Source organism: Drosophila ficusphila, unplaced genomic scaffold (assembly GCF_018152265.1).
Source record: "Drosophila ficusphila isolate 14025-0441.05 unplaced genomic scaffold, ASM1815226v1 contig_106, whole genome shotgun sequence".
In the NCBI taxonomy this organism is placed as follows: Eukaryota; Metazoa; Arthropoda; class Insecta; order Diptera; family Drosophilidae; genus Drosophila; species Drosophila ficusphila.
The window spans coordinates 7,601,116-7,623,125 of NW_025063993.1; the positions used below are offsets into that span (position 1 = coordinate 7,601,116).

Sequence of the window (22,010 nt, forward strand, 5' to 3'; positions counted from 1 at the left end):
CTCTCGTGACTAAAAATACTCAACAATTTCGTTTACATGAAACCATTTTAGCTACAATTTATATTTGTTGTATATATGGTTAAATATTTCCTACACATTCGCTTTCAACATTGATAGAAAAACCGCTTTGTTTTGTTCTTGTTGTCGTTTTGCTTTTCACCATTTGCCATGTTTTGCTCTACATCGAGATCTCGCTCTAGAAATTGCTTTGTATATAATATGTTAGAAATCGTAATTAAAAAGATTCTTTTGCTGACAACAATGACCCAAAACAGATTCGGTAATGCGGGTTTGATGGTGGCCAAGGACCCAACGGATCACTAAATACAACAATAATCCAAACACATCTGGGCGCACAATTTGCCCCTCGGTTCGAAAACTACGTAATGCACCTATGTGTGGTTAAGGTAAATCCTTGATAAATCTAAAAGAGTTCGTTGCACGTTTATTGTATCCTTAGGCTCGTCCGATCTAGAGACACCTCTCCTCGCGATTCTATTACACTGCGAAATAATGATCTACCGAAACTCATATTTCGTGTCTTCCGGATAATGGGACTTTTCAATTTTTCTTTATACAATATTCATCACATTTTCTTGTGGGGTATTTGCCTAGTTCTGGTTGCTAATTAATTTATATATTATTGCTGCGCCGTTACTTTGTTAGTTACTAATGTAAGTACAATATCATAAAAATAAAAATAACACTGTATATTTTGTTATTTACCATTAATTTCATTTCGCTTCATTTAATTGTTCGTAAATTATGCTTTTGTATTTTGGTTTAGTTTTACGCTTGGTTTTTCTTTATTGTAAATATAAATATATATAATATATATCTCAGGTTTTTCATTTATTAAGTACAATATAATATAACCATATACAAAGCGGCGCCCCCATCAAGCCAACCAACCTGCGACCTTTGTGAGCCTCTTGACCTTTGACCTCCCCTCCAACTCCGCGTGTGGCATTTGAAAAATTCGTAAACGGTTAGTACACTTTTAATATTCTTAGTTATTTTTTTTAGCGTCAGTCTTGTGTAAATTAAATTTTACTTCAAAAAACGTTTTAACGCGCACACGCGGAGCACAGTGAAGCCTCGAATCACGAATGCCCACCGGGCAGGTTTTCTCAGCTGCTCTCTCTCTCGAATCCATTTTCTCGCTGTCCTCGGGCCGCTTATTGTTATAAAAAATTGCTGCTCGACTTTACATATACATATATATATATATTTAATAAAATGTATATAATATATGCGTGTATACACATATAAGGTTTATTCAATTCACACGTAGACGTTTGTTAAAAAATGCATTTTTCTTATGTAAAAATGTTCGGCCTTTCCATTTCATCCATATTTGCCCCTCTCGTAAATATTATATTTTGTTATCCGATTTTCTATATTTTGTTGTGTTGAGACGCCATCGAGATATTGTTCTTGTACATTTCTATATATGTATATATTTTCGCATATACTAACCATCGCCTAAGTGTATGTGTTTGTATGCCTCGTATAGATTTAATATTTACTTTGGTTGATCGCATTCGGGAAGATTAAAGTTTACACGGTAGTGAGATAGGAGTTAAAGACGAGCGAGCTTAGCAAACCAATCGTAATTGAACTACATTTAGAGTTTAGACAAGTTTAGTCCTAATAATTTGCCGCCTTCCTCCATCGTATTTTGGTTTTACACTTGAGATTAGAGCTAATTTGACACAACCGTTTAATTCAACTATTTTATCATATCGTCTGCCTAACGATTCGCTTTTCGATTCGACTGCCAAGCTACTAAAAGATTCGTTGCTTTTTGTATATCGCAGCACCTGGAAAGTATGCTACATTTGATCAGGAAGAACTGAAAAGTAAATAAAAACCAAATAAGATAAGAAAATAAACAGAGTTCAGCTTTTGTTTCGGGCTCTCTATTTTATTAGCTTCAAGGAATGACATTCGATAATCTGAATTTAAACCAGAATATGAACACTTTATGCGTAATTTGGAAACAATTCCATGCACACAGAAAACAAACGAATTTTGATAGTACAACAGGTCCGAAAAATCATGAAAAAACAAATACAAACGATAAAACTTAGCAAATTTTGAAAATAATAAGCGAGGTAAACCGCTCACAACATTAAAAAGAAGTTTCGAACCCGAAACTTTTTACAGATTGCTAATGTAAAGCGGGTCCATTTGGTCAAAAGGCTTGCTTGAGGGCCAAGAGCTCAGATCGGGCGATTTTTAGCGTCGGGCTTTCGGTTTGTATGATGCTGGTATTGTGATCACTGGGGGTTCCCCGATTTTGAAGAAGTAGGGATATGCTTCGGTTTTGGTTTTTGAATTCGGTTTTGATTCGGTTCATCTGTGTGCTCACATGTGTTTGGGGAAACGACGTTGTTGATGTTTTCTTCTTTTCTTCCTTTTTTTTGTGCCCCGCTTGCTAATCTGGGCCCTTTGCTTCCATGTTTTGCTCACTTGCTCACACACACCCTCGCTGTCCAAAAACGAAAAACTTTTAAACAAAACAACGTAACACGAACAACGAATCGAACAATCTCAACTTAGGAACAAGTAACGAGGGTCCCCAGAGGGGTGGTAAGCGTGGAGGTTTTTGGGGTGGTGGTGGTTTCGAAATGAAAAAAAAAAACAAACAAAAATAACTAGAAACCATGGGGTTTTTGGACGACGCCGCCGCCGAGATCGCACTTCCTATCGATTTGGGTTCGGTTCGTATACTTTTCTCAGCTCCTGTACTTTAAGACACCATCTTCTGTTCTCCTGTTCTTCCAGATCCGTCCTCGATGTTTCCCAAGTTTTGCTGGAGAGCTTGTGCTTCTGTCTTCGAGTTCTTTGTGTCGCCTCTGCCTTAACCCCCACTTGTGCTGCTAGTTCTAGTAGATGCACCCAAAATTCTAGAACCGGGAGCTATACCCGCGGCATAGTGTCCCTCAGATCCTCGATGCTCCAGCACGGCGTTTGTGGGTGTGTTTGATGTGGGGTCGTCGGCGGCGAGTGCAGCAATGGCGAATGATTTTCTGTGTGAAATATATTTATATATATGCTGCCCTGAATCACAAAATTGAGAGGGAAGAGGGGGGAGGAAAATGACAGGGAAAATGCGGTGGTCTCAAGAAACGCAGTAAAAGCCAAATACATACATAATTACCAACCGAAAAGCGAAGAGGTAATAAATAAAATAAACAAAAACCAAATATTTTGCTATTCATATTTTTTTTTCATCTCGTATTTTTGTGTTTTGCATTTTGCTAAAATTATTAAGTAGCTGTTGCTTTATTGTTATTGCTATTTATGCGTTCTTTTCTTCTTTCTCATTTCTATATTTATAGGTAGTATAGTGTGTGTGTGTGTTTGGGTGTGTATGTGATTAAATATGCTTCGTTTTTGTTTAATTTGTGATGATCATGGGGCATTATCCTCGTAATATGCACGTATATATAATTATACAAATTAGACTCCATAGAAGTAGAAACTGATCTCCCTTCTGGGCCTGCGCCTTTTCGGCGTTCTCGTCTATCTCTTGTATATTATGTAATTGCTGAATTCATTTAGGTAGGTAGGTACTTAGTCTAAAAACATTTTTGTGCTCTTAGTTGAGCTGCACTTAATCAGTTTGATGTTCCTTCATTAAAATATATATTATTCTTTGCGCTATGATATATATGTATTGTATATATATATAATTTTTCACTTTCCTTTTACTTTCGTCTAATTGCTATTTCATTTTTGTTGGTTTGTTTGTTACTTGCCATTTGTTCATTTAATATATGTATATATAATATAAATATTCACTATATATAAACTAAATAGATTTTTACGATGGGACAATCTGCTCTCTGCTCTTTGCTGCTGTTCAGTAAAAACTTAAGAACTCCTTCATTTCGCTCTCCGTCATTCAAGTCGTACAATAAATTGAGTTTACAAACATTTTACTCCGTCTCTTTTATTTTGGTTTTTGTTTTGTTTGTTTTGTCAGCAAAAATGTTCATTCATTCTTTAATTAATTAATCGTTATGGTTTTAATTATGCCTTGGCATTATCTTTATAATGTATATATGTATATATCTGTATAATATATTTAATATTGTTTTAAACCTAAACAATTTATGAATTTTCGCTTTCAAAATATCACGTATATACTTAAGTTATGCCTTGGATTTATTAGTTATGATCTGATCTTTATCTGATTAGTCTGCGGAAGATAAAATTGCTGGGATGGCTGGATAAAAGAGTAAGTGAATCGAACTCATTTTTCAAACTTAGGCCTTGTCTCTTGTAAATTTGTCCCTCACTTTCCCTCCCCAGCAATTTGGGTTTTCTGGGAAGTGCCCAGAGTATCCCTGCGTTCAAACTAAATTAAAATCCCTATTGACTGACATACATGTACATAAGTACTCTTGGTTGGTGGTTTCTATGTTGCTTCTTCGACTTGATTTCAGTTTTAGTTTTTAACTAGAGCATGCCTAAGTGAATTATTGCTTTCCATTTCATTACATTTTGTGTTGCTTCGTTTCAACAAAGAGTGATTTCTAATTATTGTTACAATTCGATTTAAAAATGTTTTGTATTTAACTATTTAACAATTTAGTAAAAATTTGTCAACAACTTCACGGCGAAGTCCATTTGCGGCGGCAGCGAGTCTTAAAATTGATGGGGGCGACCTTCGGCGATGTCTGTTTTAGCAGGTATTTTTGAAACCTCTGGGTTGGTTTATTACGTTCGTCTCAATACGATAACAGTGTTTTTTTAGTGGGCAAATAATTTAGTTTCGTTCAATAAGGCATATACGTATATGTAAATATTTATTTCGAATTTTCCGCTAAGGTATTGATTTCAGCCAAATTATGCACCAATTTGAAATGGAATTCGCTCGCAGATCGCCGGCTGCCCCCGCAAATGTGTTTGGCCATCGCGTTCGCATTACTTTAAATAATTTTGGTTAACACATCTCGCTTTTCTCGTTCGTGTTTTGATTAGTTTGATGCCATCATCATAACAATAGATACAACAGAATCTTAAGTGAGTGTAGAAAAACAGAAATGATAAATCAACATTGTTTTGTCGCAGAGTTCGTTTTGCTTGGTTTTTACTCTTGTACACATTAGTTTATTAAATTATTATATTAATTTACGTTTGCTTGCTTTTCGTATATATTTAACTATATTCTTGTGTAACACACACCTATGAGTGTCTATGTATTGCTTGAGTTTTATCTATTTTCCTTGTCGCTAGAGCTTTGAGTTTAGCTTTCCTTTAATAGTCTCTCTAATATATGCCTCCCGATTATACATGCCGGGAGTTGTGTATGTTTCACGCATTTTTTAGCTAGCATATTTTGAATATCTTTATTGTAGTGTGTTTTTTTTTTTTTGTATTTTTATTTTGTATTTAGTTCACTTTTTGCTTGGCTTATGTGGCTAGATTTTATGATTTTTACTTTATCCTCCTTTTAGTTTTCTCGTTTAGACTAAAATTTCGTTCAGTTTTCTTTTGCTTGGCTTACAAGTTAGGTTTTTTCCTTCTTAACGAGTTCTGATCGGAAAGTTAAGGCCATTTTTGCTAATTATCCTTGACTTTCTGCTCAGGATTCGTTGGTGTGTGCGTTTTAGTGTGTGTGTATGTGTTTTATGTATGTGTTTAGTGTGTGTGTGTTCGCTTTGCTGCTTGACTTTGTCGTCTCCTTTGCTTATTCATCTTTTTGCTTTGTATTGCTGTATGTGTCTGTGAAGGACAGTTACAGTTACGAGTTACAGTTACTTTACGCTTTATATGTATTGTATATATGTATATAAATTAATTTATGCATAATATTATGTCTTTAATCTTCGATCGCTGCCCCGTTTTCTTAGCTACCATATATAGTTCATGTGTGTGTTATGCAATTTTACTCAGTTATTCCCTATATAGTATATGTATATATAAGTGTCCTGCACGAGTGTCTCTCTGTGTGTGTGTGTGTGTGTGTTGGCTTGAGTGAGTGCTCTCCACGTTTGCTGCCTCTGTATTCTGTATAATCCAGTTGTGGGTATTTAGCATGATGTTTCCTATATAGTATAGTTTAAATATGGTTTTAAGTTCTCCCCCGCTGCCTCTACATATATTTTTCTGTCTTTCACTTGCTGACTTACCACACACACACACACAAACTGCAGTTTTGTCAACGTTTCACATGGTTTTAGCCCCAAACCCCCTCCCCCTCCCCCCCTTCTGCTGGTCCACCGCTAATTGCACATCATAAATGTTTCCTCTACCAAAATGTTTATCCCTCATCACTCACCACTCCACTCTCACAGGCACAACGCAACATCTCTAATAACATAAGCAGCTTACTTTACAGCATTTTGCAATGGTTTCCTTTCGTGTGCGTGCCTGTATAAGTGTGTGTGTGTGTGTGTATGCCAGTGTGGGTGAGTGTCCTTCCAGAGCACTTCTACCTTCAATATACCATTTCCTTTGACTAAACATTTCCGAAATTGCAGCTGTGGTGCGTATTTGTGTGTGTGTGATTTTATATAAATTCTATTTATGCTTTGTAGTTTACTTTTGTTGCTGTTCTTGTTGTTGTGGCTTTTTGTTGTTTGTTGTTGTTGTTGTAGTAGTAGTAGCATCACTATTGTTGCTGTTGCTGCATCCTCAAAGTTAACATGGATAAATTCCTACAAAATAATCGAAAAAATTGGCAAAATCTTCATGTATATCTGGGAATTTGTTTGGTTTCATATCGGTAGTTTCATAAATATATATATTTTTATATAAGCAAAGTGATTGTGCCGACTACTACTATTTACATTCATTCTCTGCTATTTACAGCAAGCAAAACCGAAAAAAGAAATCCAATCGAAAATCGAAGATAAAAATATTAGATGTAGGTATTTCCCTCGCTATGGCATTCAACTAATTTACATTACATGTACATATTTTTTGTTTTTAGTGTATGTGGCCAAAACTAAAGCTCCAAACTTAGCATAAATTAAATTAAATCATAGGCATTTTAACATAATCGTAATCAACTAAAATTATAAACTAAGAGTGCGGCTGCTGCTGCAGTTCGATCAGAGTTGAGGGGCATATATAGCATATATAGCGTGGTATTGTTGTTGTTGTAGTAGTTGTTGTTGTTGTCGCAGATTGTTGTAGTTGTAGTTGTAGTTGTCGTTGCAGTTGTAGTTTTTAGTTGTTGGTATGGTTTAATATTCAGGGCAGCTCTCAACGAAAAATTGGCGACTACGAAAATTTGTTTACTTTTTTTTTTTTTTTGATTTAACCTATTTTGTGGTGGTTGATTTTTGGTGGTGGTTGTTGTTGTTGTTGGTGGTGGTGGTGCGCCAAGAAAAAATGAAAGAAAAGAAAGCAAATACCGATATGTGTAAGCTACGACAAACGAGAGATACTAAATACTATAAAGCTGGCTGAAAGCGACTTACCTTGGTAATTCTGAGGCCAAATGGTGGGTACATTCTGCAAGGAAATATTTTGAAATAAATACATAAATATTTTTGATTAAAATAGCTTTTGTAAAGCTAACAGCACTGAGGATCGATTAAAAACAATTTGTTATAGAACTTCCAATTACTTTTTGGAATTCACCAACAAACATTTCATTTGTAAAACGCAAATACTTTTGTTGTAGGCTAATTTGAAGGCCTAAAATTGTATATTATCTTCAGTGCCATTAGTTATACCTTATCTAGCGCCGGTTTCGATCGCACTCACCATTGGCACACTGTAGTACTGATAGAATGGCTGATATTGCATGGCTGAAGGTGGGTAGATGGCTGGCACTCCAGCGGCTGTAAAGTCAGTAACTTGGTTTGGTTAATTGTTTCCCAATTGATGGTGGTGGTGGTGTTTTGGTTGTAGTTGTTTTTCGTGTTGATGAAGTGGTGTATTCGAATAGAGAGAGAGTAATGAAATACAAAGAAAAGAAAAACAAATGTCAATATAAAACGCAAGTGAAACTCAGAGAAACGATGAAGAGACCCGACGACGACGACCCCCGTCAACGCAGAGATTACAATAACATTATAAAAATCGGATTTAAATCGCCCCAATTGGCCATATCTCACCTGGCGGATATACAGCGGCTGCGAACTGATCCATGGGTATGTTGCTGATTGGTGCCGGCGGCGTGGTGGTATAGTAAACAGCTCCGTTCGTGGCCACAATCGATTGCAGAGGATTGGGCTAACAGGAAATAATTGATTTAATTATATGAAATATATTTTAATAATAAAGCACTTAACCACTCACCTGCTTTTTAATGGCTGGCGCAATGTTCAGTTTGCGATCACGTAGCACCACACATTCACCCTGTTTTTGGTTGTTTTTTTGTTTTTTGGCCAGGAAGAGTTTGTGAAAGAGAAAGGAAGAAAGCATAAATAGACTTGCATTAATATCGGATTGATTGCATTATAAACACACAAGCCGAACGAAGAAATTCAAATTCAAATCGAACGCAGCAGCATCAAAAAGTCTCAAAAAATAGTTAAAAATTAATGCGCAACGCTTTTGGTTTTATTTTGTGTCTTTTTTTTTTATATAAATCTTCTGTTCATTTTTTGCTTTTTATGGCACGGCCATGGCTAAGAGAGAGAGAAACACGTGCCAAGGCAAAATACCATTACCAAAGTTATATAATATATATATATATATGTGTAAATGTATATATTGTGGGGTGGTGTTGAGTGTTGAGTGGTGTGTTTAAATTAAGTAAGGTTTATTACAAAATGTCATGTACATATGTTGCATATATAGTAGATCTGCGCTGTTTTTTTGCTGTGGGTTTTAACTTGGCTTCAAAAGCAAATCCAATTGCCAACATATTGTTCTCTTTGTATCGTAATTTCATTTTCAATTTGCGCGGCACAAAATTCAACAACATGTTTATTTTAATCAACAAACAAACACAAAAAATTAATTAACCAGAATAATAAACTCGTATTAAAAAAGTATAAAAAACTGAAAAGGCACAAAAGCGTTTAAAGAACAAAAATCAATTTGGAAAATAAAGCTTGCTTTTTGTTTCGTTTCTTCTCTCGTCTCGTGTTTGCTATTGTTTAAAAATTAAATCAATTTAAATACAAAAACAAACAATTATAAAACTGTAAAACCAATAAGGAAACTTAAATATGTAACACCAACACCAAGTTAAAAATGTGAAATCATTAAAGTATACTTGTCAAGTCACAGAGAAATTATATATTTATATAAAGTTTTTCGGAAAGGGGGGCAGTTTGAAATTATGTCCATAAACCTTCTCCACAAAGCCTTTCAGCGAACTTTTCATCTACTTTCCTTTGGCCCGAAGTAATCCCATTTTAAAAATGCATTTAGCATCTCTCCAACCCAATAAATCAGCCAATTTACATTTAATACCTTTTTCTCCGACCAAACTACTAACGCAGATAGGCAGAAGGCCCACCGACCGACACAGGATGGCTGGCCAGTTCATCTTTAATTGCCAATTAGTCCCGGCTGATACCCTTGTGATTTGCGCTCGAAATGCATGAAAAGGACACCGCTCCACAAAGAGATAAGCCCAGACTCCTTGAGGAAGTCGGGGAGTGGCGGTTGAGTGGTGGGTGACCCCTCTTGGCAGCGGTAATAACCATTAACCTAAGCAAATGTTTGCGGGCCAAGGAGATGCTACTTTGTCGTTAAAAATAAGCGAAAAAAAAACAGTGGAAAATGTGGAAAATGAAATGAAAAGAACGGCACGGCACGGCATGGCTCGGCATGGAAAAACCTGAGCCGCCGCTGCTGCCACCGCGTATCCTTTCTGACCGCCGCTGGGCAAACATTCTTTTCATTTATGTTCGAGTTGGCCGCCCTCGAGCCATCGTCCTCGGCCAGCGACATAAGGATAAGGGCCATAACAAAGGGCCAACAGTTGAGAAAGTAAACTAAAGATGAAACGTATGGCAAGGAGCTGCTGCCTTTGCCTGGAAGGTCCTGAAGCCCCTTGGTATCCAACCTCCTTACACCACCCCCCGACCATTCTTAACCACTTCTTGTCTTGACTGAATTTAATTAAGAATCCTTTTGGTGGCTGGCTTTTACGGTGGCGGCCCTTTGTTTCAGCACACAAAAAGGACAACACAGAACCCCACAGTCCCATCCCGTCCCGCTCCACTCTCCAAAAATGATTTAAAATTGAAGAGTCTACTCCCTGAGAAGTAGGCAAATCTCATACATTCGAAATGTGCGTTTCGAGTTCATTTTACGGACCCAAAATTTGCTCTAATCTATATGTATTCGTGTTGCGTAATTATGCATGTATGAGGTGACAATGGTTTGGGTGGTGGGGGATTAGTTTGCCGTCATAGAACATATACACAAAAATTAGTACACGCAGTGGGTCGTCTCTGGATTTAGTTGACTAATATGATATATACTCGTATATATGGTTTCGGATTGTGGTCCCCCGTTCAACACATTGCAAAAAGCGCCCAGTCGCAACCCTTTTTTCGTTGGATTCTGTGGCTTTTGATGAGTTTCGTGGTCGAAAAAACTCGAACTAAATGCTAAACTTTTCTAAATGAAATTTAATTAGTGTAATGTGTGTTGTTGTCTCCTGTGTGTGCGTGTGAGTATGTGTGTGTGTAAATTATAAAACTTGGTTAAACGTTGCCAGGACTTGTTTTTATTGTTGTTGACGTTGCCACTGCTGCCTTGTTGTTGTTGTTGTTGCTGTGTGCCCGTTTCAGCTTTTGCCTTTTGCATAGAGTGTGGTCGTTGTTATCCTTGTTCTGCCGGCGGGCATTATACTTTCTGCTCTCCCTTTGCATTCACAAGGACACTCGTGGCCCAGACTCCGGGCAGCAGTAGAAGCAGTAGCACCACCACCATCAGTGGCAGCAACAAGAGGTGGAACAACAACCAGAACGACAACAATGCATATTAATGACGAGCGGCAAAGTTTTTCACTTAATATGCCACAGAGCACGGCGGAAGCTTCAGCCTCCTCCGAACAGAACACAACATCGTCAGAATGGAGGGTAAAATGTGCAAAAGTAAATGGGAATTCTCCCTGCAATGGGTAAAAGTTGCATCACTCAGCCTGGCCAGTGCTTATGCAATAATTATAATCAATTAGTATGCCAAAACACAATATGGCAGACAAGTTCACTTTGTAATGAGCCACCTGGAGGCTGAACTTTTTATGGACCGAACTGAACCTAGCCCAGATCTTGACTCTATATAGTCATGGAATAAGTTGCAACAGCTGCACTGGCAAAAACTGAAACATCTGGAAAACTAATTTAAATTTTCAGCATTTTTTAAGCTGGCTTTACCAGGAATTTTCTTCTATAGAATTTATTTTTCTGTAAAATATATTTGTATATATTTATAAAAACTATAAAAAAAGGTTACACGCTTGTTATTTCAACAATTTATTAAATTAACTTTCTGTTAATTTCTGTTTATCGTTTAATGAACTATTTTTTTTGGTTAATGTAATAGTTTTCCTCAGTGTAGGTTTTTTTCAGGGTGAGAAAGAGCGTGGGTTGCCCTGGGGAGAGCAGGTGACTGGACTGCTAACTTTGGGGTCGAGAGATATATAATATTCCCTAGGAACTTTTACGCCGCGCACTTACTTGCCTGGGGATTGGAATTGGATTATTATTATTGTGACTGCTGCTGTTGGTTCGTTAATTATTCCGCAATTGGAAAAATGTGCAATACACAATCGATTCGTAATCAGCAAATTAGGCAAAAACGGAAAAGATGTGCCAACAATGCAACTTTACACGAAACTATAACTCAAAACGGAACTCAAGACTTGGATCAAACGAATTAAGGCAACAAGGCAACGCACTAAGGTATTGTCTATATAGTCTAGTAGTCTATAAAGTCTATGGAGACCGCGTTCCAATAACGGAGCCAAAAGAGCAAAATTCGCTAATTGTTTAATTGTTTGCATAAAATGAGCATTAAAAACGGTGCAACGAACTCAACATTGTTTGCATTTGCATTTGAATTTGGTTTTGGTTTTTGTTTTGGTTTTGGTTTTTAGCTTAACGGGCAAACTTCGATATATCAATAGGTTTTTGGATACGTGTGGGTGGTGTGGGATCAAAGAAATATATAGGAGGAAAAGTGAGGCTGCCTACGCTTGGGGAGAGAGTTGTAATGTGTGTGTGTGGGTTATATAATAACTGGGTGAGTGTGTGTGTGTGTTGTAGTATTGTAAATATGTGTGTGTGTGGTTTTGTTTCTGGCAATGAAACGATATAAGGAACGCAACGGAATCGAATGTAACGTAACGGAATGGCAACGCAACGGAAATGTAACGTAACTCGGAAACGTAAACTCAACAAAAACGCAATAAGAAGAAATTTATAAAAGAACAAAGTGCCGTCCGTACCTAAGGCGGTACATCTGATCATCATATATCATATATCGCACAATGGCGACAATCATATGAGCTTTTTCTTATGTGGAACCCCCCCGCGGGGAGTGTTGGTAGTAGTAGTAGTAGTAGTAGTAGATAGTAGTGGTATCAGTAGTAGGAGGAACCGACGTCTCATAGAAGTTGTTCTTGTGTGTGATGGGTCAGGTAATGCCCTAAAAGATCGGAGCACAATTTTAGGTTGTGTTGCATATGCTGCACTTTCGTTTTGTATCTTTTCATAACGCGACAATCAAAAGAAATCTAAAAGATGTGTTGGGTTCGTTCGTTCAATCGTTCGTAGGTTTTGTTGGTGATGTTCAAACGCTCGCTTCATCGGAATGGAAATCATAATACTGGCATTTCTTTTTTTTTTTTTTTGCTTTTTTTTTGTTTTGTTTGGTAAACGTTCAACAGGCGACATTAGCAACAGGTCAAAGGAGAGGTACTCACATCCGCTTGCAGTCTTTGCGCCTCCTGCTCCGTCTCGAAGGTCACGAATCCATAGCCCTTGCTCACGCCAGCCCGATCCACGATGATCTTGGTGCTCTTCACCGTTCCGTAGGCGCTGAAGACGCGGGTCAGATCGGCCTCGGTGGTATCGCCGCTGAGTAGATAAGATAGGCATTAGTTGGCTTCACAAAATTGATTTTAATGCTTAAGGAACCATAAGGAAATCGCTTTTGATTTTTTAAATAGCGTAAATGATTTAAATTTTAAATACAATAAATTATGTATTTATTATTAAATATAAAGAGTGCAATCTTTTTTTAATTAAAGTTTGGTACTACATACATATTTTAATAAATTGCTTCTACCTAAATCTATTTTATTTTATTTTTTTTCTATCAGAAATTATTTTAAAATTTAAGTAGGCAATGCAATACCACCTTAGTTTTAGGTTCTGCTACAAAAATATGCTTCCATTGCCAAAAAACAACAATATTCGGACTGCAGACAATTTTATTTGGTTCAAAGCTATATTCCCTTATCAATTTCATTCCTAGAATTACGTTCAGAATTTATTTATTCTATTATTCAAGGTTACTCTCAAATATAAAAGGCGATTTCTAAGGATTCCCAGAACAAGTGCCCAGTGGACCGGACCACTTTGAGGACCATCTCACCTGATGCCGCCCACAAAGATGCGGTTGGGGATGAGTGTGCCGTATTTGGGCGCCGCCAGGGGCGTCTCCAATCCTCCGCCGGGCGCTGCCGTTGGAGGCGGCGCTGCCGCGATTTTGTGCATCTCTGCGGGTGTCGTCTCCAGACGAAAGTTGGGGGCTCCGAAGGGCAGAATCTTGAGGCTGTTGCTGGAGATTGTGGGTGCGCGCTGGCCGAAAAAAACGTTCTACTCGCTGCCGTTCGTTGGATCGAGCGGCTCCGCTTTGTTGGCGATTTTCCTTTTTTTTTTTTGGTTTTTTTCTTTTGTTTTTGCTGCGGAGGTCAGACTATATCGAGAATCGGATCGGATGGCGATTATGCGGCGGCTGGAGCTATCGAATTGGATTGCACTGCTTTAGTTATAGCACGCATGTATACAGTTGAATGCTCTCCTGGTGCCTGGCTAAATCTTGAAATCTGGAAAAGGCAAGGCACAATTAAACACAAAATTAGTTGAGCTCATTAATAAGCCATTAAAATAATCAGCCACATGGCCAGCAAAACAAAAGAGACGAACCGAGAGAGATGAGAGCAAAGAAGAGCTGAGCATTTGAATCTCGGGGAAAATAAAGTAAAGAATTGCCCCCTACATTTCGAAATGAATCTATTTCTGGCACAGCCGACATATGTCACACGAGGAAAACTCAGCGCAGGCACGCTCACAGATACGCACAAATACACACACACAGACACACACAGCCAGGGAAAACTAGAGGTAGTTGTCGGGCACCATGTGTGCACCATAAATTCACCTTCAGAAGCGGCGGCGAGACAACTAAATAGCACAGAGAGTTTAATTTTAACAGCAGCAGCAACAGCAGCAAATCAGCAGCAGCAGCAGCAAAAGCAGCAGTAGCAGCAACCAGCAGCAGCAACATCACAGCCGCAGCAGCAACAATAAACTTGCCTTGTCAACAACACGATTTGAAAAAGTTTTTGGGCCACACGAGAGCCAAATGAACACGGGGAAAATTCATATTGGTTCCTTATAGCCAGAATCGTGTTTTCAATAAATCAAATTATTAAGACAAAGTGTTGCCATTTGTCTGTAATGGGTACCTATACTATAAAAACAGAATGGCCAAAATGTATCAGCTCTTAAATTGTCTTTTTATACTATACTTCATATATTCCTTCTTTTGTCAACACAAAATTAAAAGACTAATTGGCAAACATTTTGAATATTCTGTTAATTTATAATATACACATTTTGTACCCATTTTATATTAAATTTTATTACCTTTTTTCGGTTTTTGATGCCTTTTCCTTTTAATAAAATACTAAAACTAATTAAATACGAATGACAATAGTTTTACTATTTTTCCCTGTGCATCTAGAAATTATACGTGTTTGCTATGAGCTGCAGATGCCCATTATAATTCCGATCGAGGAAACTCCAACATGCACTAATTTGAGTTCCAGTCAAATACGTTCGCAGCCTTCGTCAAACATTTGATTTGGATGTGTGTAGATGGGTATATAGATTATGTTTGCATGTTCTGGGCGTCGCATGTTTGCTGGTCCCCGCCAACACTTAACGATCCAAATATTTGAATGCAAGTAGCGAGTGACATGTATCCGTATCCCTGGCTATATCAGCGTTTGTATCTCGTATCTGTAGTATTTGTATCTCTGGCTCATCGATGATGGGCGACGCGCTCCATTGCCAATGCTGCTGGTTGCTTATCATCAGACATTTATCTCAGCGCCACGCCCACCGCCCAGCGAGGAAACTTGACAAGTGTCCGGCGGATGGAGTGTCCGAAAGTACGGCAATTCGATTGGCGCACACACATCGCAATGAAAACATAATTAAATTTTCATTAACAATGAAAATGTCAAAATTGTTTGCGTTCGCGCTGAAGTTGCGCTATGCCAGGCATTTCAATTGTACGTCCGCACGACTCGATCGATTTAAAGATATATGTGTTTATATATAGGTACGTATATACAGCAAGTCGGATGCACGTATGAGATATCTATTTAATGGACTGTGTGGGAAAGTTGTTGGCAACACGTGATTTTGTATGGCTCTATTTGGCCGACCCATTTTCCGTATCTCAAACAGATACGATAAATTAGTGAAATACAAGTGCTTGTATAAATCAAGGCAATAAATTCTCTTAGGCGCAATTAAAACTAAATCCGCATATATGCATAAATGCGAAACCGAATAACAGATATATCTTCCGCTCATTAAATCGCGTCACAGTTCCAGAAAAAAGAATAAATATCGAAATATTTTTAGAAACGAGAGAAAAACAAAATCAAGTGACGCTGGCCAAATGAAAATAGGAGTGTTTGTATATATCCCCGTTCCGTCTGCCGAATATAAATACATATATAGTATGCTATATTGGCTTGGCCAAAAGGAAAATTGTGAAAAACTAAAAGCTTTGCCATAGATTTTCTAGGCTTCTCGAGCGGATGTGGCCAGCATAAAGTGGGTGAGGCAAAAGCTGATTTGCCGATGGCTAAGTGCCCCTGACATGATTCATGATGAGCCAAGATGAGCCAAGATGGGCCAAGACGGGCGATGGATGATGGGCGGAGGGCAAGTGCTCATGATTTATGTGCGGCTCTTAATTATTTACAATATTATGAAATTATTTTTGAGAACTTTATTCCTGGGCATTAGCAAAATTGATGATGGGCGGGCTAGTAAAACGGCGACAAAGCGAGAATACCAAGAGCAGAGCCAGCAGCAGCAGCTGAATTATTAAAATGTTCATTACTCCATGGCCATGGTAACTACGGAAAAGCGACAGCAACACCACCAGTAACACCACCACCATCATCAGTAGTAGTAGTAGCATCTGAGGTCAGCCGGAAAATCACGGAGTCAGGTCCGGAGTGGAGCCACTGCCACTGTTCGCAGCATGACAACACTGCTGCTATCAATGGAATTTAATCAACAGCAGCAGCCCAGAGCTCAAAACTCTCACACAATCCCCAGCCAACCAACCAACCCACCAACCCATCAACCCACCAACCTTTCCATCCAACTATACGTCCACCCACACGGCTGTCAGTTAGTCAGTCACTCAGTCAAACATTCAGTCAGTTGTTGAGGTGCTGCTGCTCTCGCTCGGCGTTCTCGTACCCAACAATATTGCAAAATTCCACGTGCGAAAATTGCGCGAGTAATGCCAATGGAAACGGGAACCGCCAAAGAATTTTATATCGCCCAAAATGAGGGAAAAGAGTTCGTGCCACATTGATACGACTGTCTACTGTACTCAGCGCTTTTGGATTTCGGCGAGAGATATGATCTCCACAATAGCGGAAAAGCAAACAGTAAAACAACCAGTGAATTTTATATCCCTAGCGGGTCGGAATACGCGTATAATTACGAAATTTCGTTAAAACCACGGCTATGCAAATGGAAAGAGATGGGGGAAATATAAACCGCAGATATTATGGCCTTGCTAAAGAATTTTGATATAACGAGCAGAAAAACTAGGGGATAATGTTGACACAAAGGAAATGCATACACCGAATGGTGGAACAAAAAAAAAAAGTAGAAAAAACCCTCTTACCAGTTTAAAAAAATATTTAAAATAATAAACGGGGGGGAATAAACGTGGATTTGAACTGCAAATTGTTTAGGTAATACAAAATAAAATATAAATACATTTGATACGATAAAGAACATCTTAAATGGATTTTAAATTATAAAAAATGTATTCAGAAGTAGTACAAAAAAATCACAGATTAACAATCATTTTACATAATCGGTGGACAACAGAAAACCCGTTGATAAGATAGGGAACCAGGAAAATGATTTCGTTATACCCATCGGAAGAGCCCAAGGGTGATTCATGTCCCCACAAAGTAAATGGAGAAATAATCCTCGATTCGTTAACAATTTGCAGTTCAATGTTTGATATCGCAGGCATTAAAAAAACATTCTGCTAGCTGGTTGGGTTTTTTTTCTCGCTTTTATGTCCGTTTTTGGCACATTTCAAGCGTAACTTGGGCAATTAGGGCAATGCAATTAGTGAGAGCCAAACTATTGAATAACCAGACTGCGTAGCCAGCAGCAGTTGGCGGAATAAATACGGAAAATGGGGGCGGCGGCGGCGGCGGCGGCGGAAGAGAGTGAAAATGTGGGCGGGGCAGTGGGAAAGTCGACGTAGAACAGTTGCTGAAGAGAGTGCAAGTTTGACCTATAAAATAGCAGCGTGGGCGCGCTTCACTTGGCACAGATACGAAGCACTAGGAAGTAGAAAAAAAAGGGAAATGAAGCCAACACACACAGTTGTGGCCAAGGCAATGGGAAAAAGGGATGGAAAATGCAGGGAAATCGTGAAGAAAAGGGAAGGAAATTAAAGGGAAAGGATGAAAACTGGTGGCAACCGAAACAGGAACCGAAACCGGAAGGAAAAAAGTGCGGGGAAGGGGAATCCTAAAGGTGTAAGCACTATTTTAAATCTAAAATGCCCACACGAGACAGACACCCAAAAAAAAAAAGGGAAAAAACCTCCCAAGATAAGAAGTAACCCAGTTCCCCTAACGGACCTTTACTGTATCTCTTTATTGCTGCATATGCACACCTGCATCCTTGTGTGTGTGTCTGCGTGTGTGTGTGTGTGTTAGTAAGCGTCCTTGCCAAAAACAATAAAGAGCAGGCCCCAAGGCGAGCGATAAACGCTGACACAGAGAAAGCGCAGAGAAAACCTCGGCGAAACAGGACCAAATGCGCCTGGCAGTATGCTACACAAAATATAGAAGCTTACACTGAACGGAAAGGGGAGGATATTGATTTAAAGCGCTTTAAAGTAGGGCCCAGTGGATATTTTTATCACAGTAGGTAAAGGTCGAAGAATAAATACATTCGCTGGTAATTACAATGTATTACATAAACATTTCCTTATCTCTTTCTAAATTCTTTGAAATCATTGCTAACTCATTGATAACTTATTTATGGTTAACACATTTTCCGAGTTATGTTCTAAACGATTATCATACCATAAAGAACCTAAATCGGTCGTGAAATAACAATTTTACATTTTTTCATTGCTGAAATAAATTTCTTGAAAAGGCATAAACACAGAATCAATCGGTTGTGCCCCTAACATAGCATCTAAAATTTATTTACTCCACAAAAACACCCTGCGTATCGCTTGTGTAACATTTTTCCCCTGTAAAACGATAGCAAGGATGCAGGATGAATCCTTTGGCCCGCCAGGTGAGGACGATCCGGCCAGACGACCGACCGACTCCCGTGTATCTCCATTTGGCCAGATAAGCGTATCCAAGTCACATAAGGACAATTAGCCAGGCCAGGCTCAAAGAGTTAAAGAGGGCATAACTGCCGACGTGTGGGGATAAAACAACGGGTGGGTGGGGGAAATTAGGAGAGGGCGGGAAAAGCGGGCGAGGAAATCATGTTGATGGCCGAGGCATGACGATGACGTTAAAGCGTACGTGTTGGTGAATAACTTAAAACGAAAGAAAGTCACTGGGTGAAGAGATGAACTGAGGAGAAGAGAGGGGGGAAGGGAAAGCGAGAGGAAAGTGGGAGATGGATGGGTGGCAAGTGAGTGAGTGGGTGGTTGGGTGAGTGGGTGGTTGGGTGAGTGGGTGGTTGGCTGAGCAGTGGGGAAAGCAAAGGTCAATTGAAGTTGCGGTGCTAAAACTTTGAGAAGGCGGCGAAAGAGCAAGAGTCAGAGGAGCCAAGTCAAGTGGAAAGCGGGAAAGCGCAAAACAGGCTCAAATACACACACACCCACACCCCCACACACATACACCCACGTACAAGGATGCACTGACTGACAGTGCGCCGGAAGTGGAAGTGCACCCTCCGCGCCCATCCCCTCACCTGGGCAGAATTAAAAAGGGGCAAAAAAAAAAAGAAAACAAGAAGGAAAACTGCTGGCTGCCTTTCGCCTACATGTTATACAATCCTTGAGTGCGGCGAGCGAGGACGAAGCTTTTGGGTGTCAGTCAAGTGAAAGGAAATTGTAGCACACCAGGCGCTGTAGGAGCAGCGGGGATTTTCGAGGAGAGGACGGAGGGGCCAGACAAACCAACAGACAAACATCATCATCATCATCATCATCGTCGTAATCAACATCAACATCATCGTCGCAGGCTCGGCGGCCTCAGCAGCTAAATTGATGGCCTGCCATCGGGGTATCCATCCCACCATCGCTGGGTTTTGCCACCCACCCAGAGTACAACCCAGTTACCACCACCCCGATTCGTATGTATATGTGGCACAGAAAAATCCATAATCCTCGGCAGAAGCTGAAGGAGCAGCCAAATAGCAGCAGCAGCAGCAGCAGCAGCAAAAGGGAAACGCCAAACTACAAAAGCGCGAGCACAAATTGCCACTGTGTCAGTAAATCCACTCACACATATGTCCCCATCTAACATATATCCGCTGCTATATGTATGTACAGATATATCCAGATATATATTTGCAAAGCCAAAAACTTGTGTGAAACAATGAAACTTTTCTGCTTGTGCTGCGCCAGTGTCCAACTTCTTGTATTTGTGTTGGTTTTATTTCTGGCCCTTGTCCAATATTTGCCCCCGAGTCGCAGTAACTTTAAGTCTGTTGGAATTAATTTCAAGCAAATATATACACAAAATCCATCTAACTCCTACTGCCCATGTCCTTTACTCCTATTCTTTCTGTGTATGTATGTGTGAGGGAGTGTGGTGTGTGGAAAAAGTTTCGGTCGGATGATTTATTGCCACTTCAGCTGCGGGAGACCGACAACGCTGCGTATGAGCGATGGCTGATGGCCTCCCAGTGCGGATTATTGTCTATGCTGACAAAGGATTTAAGCGGAATTTGATACAGCCACTGGCGAAGGACGAGGGACGAAGGACGAAGGACGACGACTACGATGCTGTAACGAAGCCATCCATTAAATGATACGGCAAATTAAGTCATTAAAAAACAATTTTTAAGCCAGCCAGGGAGACCAGGAGGCGTATACGCAATCTAACCAAGAAGCAGGTGGAACTGCCGAAAAATAAATATGCAAATTCAGGCGTTTTCAAAAGTGGAGACAGCCATAAAAATGCAATCACACAAAAAGCAAGAGAAAAGCCAAAGGAAACGTAAAAAGCCAAAGGCGGCCAACAAATAAGAAAAAGTGAAAAGAAATGACGTAAAAGTGTGACTCAAAAGACGGGGCTTTACAAAGGGGGGTTTCCAGGGGGAGGCTTTATACGAATGTATGTGTGTGTGTGTGTGTGCGAGTGTGAAAGTGTGTATAGGTGGGGGCGTGAAGAGTTTGCCAACTATTTCTGTAGACGCAGCTGAATGTGCCGCTGCCGCCGCCGCTGCTGCTGCCTCCTTTTGTTGCCATCTTTTGCCTAGGCCAAAAGCATAAAATTAAAATGCGAAATTGCAGACAATGGGTCGACCGAAAGGGACGGCGATAGCTGCCAAGATCTGCACTCGAAGAACTGGCAATCAAACTAGCAAGAAAAAATGAAAGTTCGTTTAATATTTCAAAAGACTGCTGTCCTTGTAAGGTCAGGGAATTCTATTATTTCAGTGCCAACTTTAACAAATACCCTTATAACTATTTAAACGTAGGCATCTTAATTCGCCAAATGGAAAAAGGCGGTTGATTGAATTTTTAACAGATGGAATTTTCGGAAAATGGCAATTAAGCAGTAACAATTAACATTTTGCGAGTGTGCTTCGCTTTATTAAATACGTAAATTCCAAATTTGTCCCATATTATGCGCCATAAAAATAAATGGACTGGTAAATAATTGTTTAATATGACAGTGAATGTGCTTTTGTGCATTTTCATACTCATTATTTTGTTTGCCCAATTTTAATCGGATAACCGGAATTTTTAAATTTTTTTTCTGTGCATACTATGCGGGCGTATTTGTGTGTAAAAGTGAAAAAGCGCAGCTGAGCACGTCATCCTCAAAAAGGCGACCCTCCTCCAGGCTTCTGCTTTCTGTTGGTCTTGCCTCACTTCAATCATTTCGTTTGAGAACACCCATCCATATGCATATGCATGCGAATACTATGTACCTGCATCTGAAACTACCAGAATGTATCTGCATCTGCAGCCGTTTCGTCTCTTCACGAAAAATGCGCGACCAACATTTTTCCGCTTTTGTTTTAGCAGCGCTTTTATTCCGCCTTTTCACTAATTTTTTTGGCAACGCCTTTGGCCCGAATTGCGCCTTAAATTCGTGGCAGTTAAACGTTCTGGCGTCTGGCGACCCAGTTAAGGGATTTAAATCAAATGAAAATACTAATTTATCTAGAGTTATGCAAATGAGATTCGCACACGAAATGCTAAGCTGCCATAAGATAAGAGAATTTCTAAATATCCGAGAGATGCACAACATACTTACAACCATTGGCATTTGCACCCACACAAATGTGTGCATTTCCTCTCAAGTTAATGAAATATTTCAAGTTGCCAACTCGCATAAAACTGATGTG

General features: G+C 39.3%; 1 protein-coding gene across 7 annotated transcripts in view; it reads right to left on the reverse strand.

Moving 5' to 3' along the window:
• Nucleotides 1–1,906: 1,906 nt before the first annotated feature.
• LOC108096249 (protein boule) overlaps nt 1,907–22,010 on the reverse strand; it is a 30,653-nt gene continuing 10,549 nt past the window's right edge. For 4 of the 7 annotated variants that reach the window (XM_017197693.2, XM_043208754.1, XM_017197692.2 and 1 more), the window contains 7 exons: nt 13,537–13,990; nt 12,863–13,016; nt 8,269–8,328; nt 8,085–8,202; nt 7,732–7,823; nt 7,443–7,476; nt 1,907–3,035 (listed from right to left, as the gene is read on the reverse strand). In XM_017197693.2, the coding sequence (XP_017053182.1) occupies nt 2,926–3,035; nt 7,443–7,476; nt 7,732–7,823; nt 8,085–8,202; nt 8,269–8,328; nt 12,863–13,016; nt 13,537–13,658 (690 nt within the window). In that variant the 5' untranslated portion in view covers nt 13,659–13,990 and the 3' untranslated portion in view covers nt 1,907–2,925. Of the gene's footprint in view, nt 3,036–3,212; nt 7,284–7,442; nt 7,477–7,731; nt 7,824–8,084; nt 8,203–8,268; nt 8,329–12,862; nt 13,017–13,536; nt 13,991–22,010 lie in introns of those variants that run through there. The other 3 variants (XM_017197695.2, XM_017197696.2, XM_017197697.2) reach the window with 3 other exon arrangements.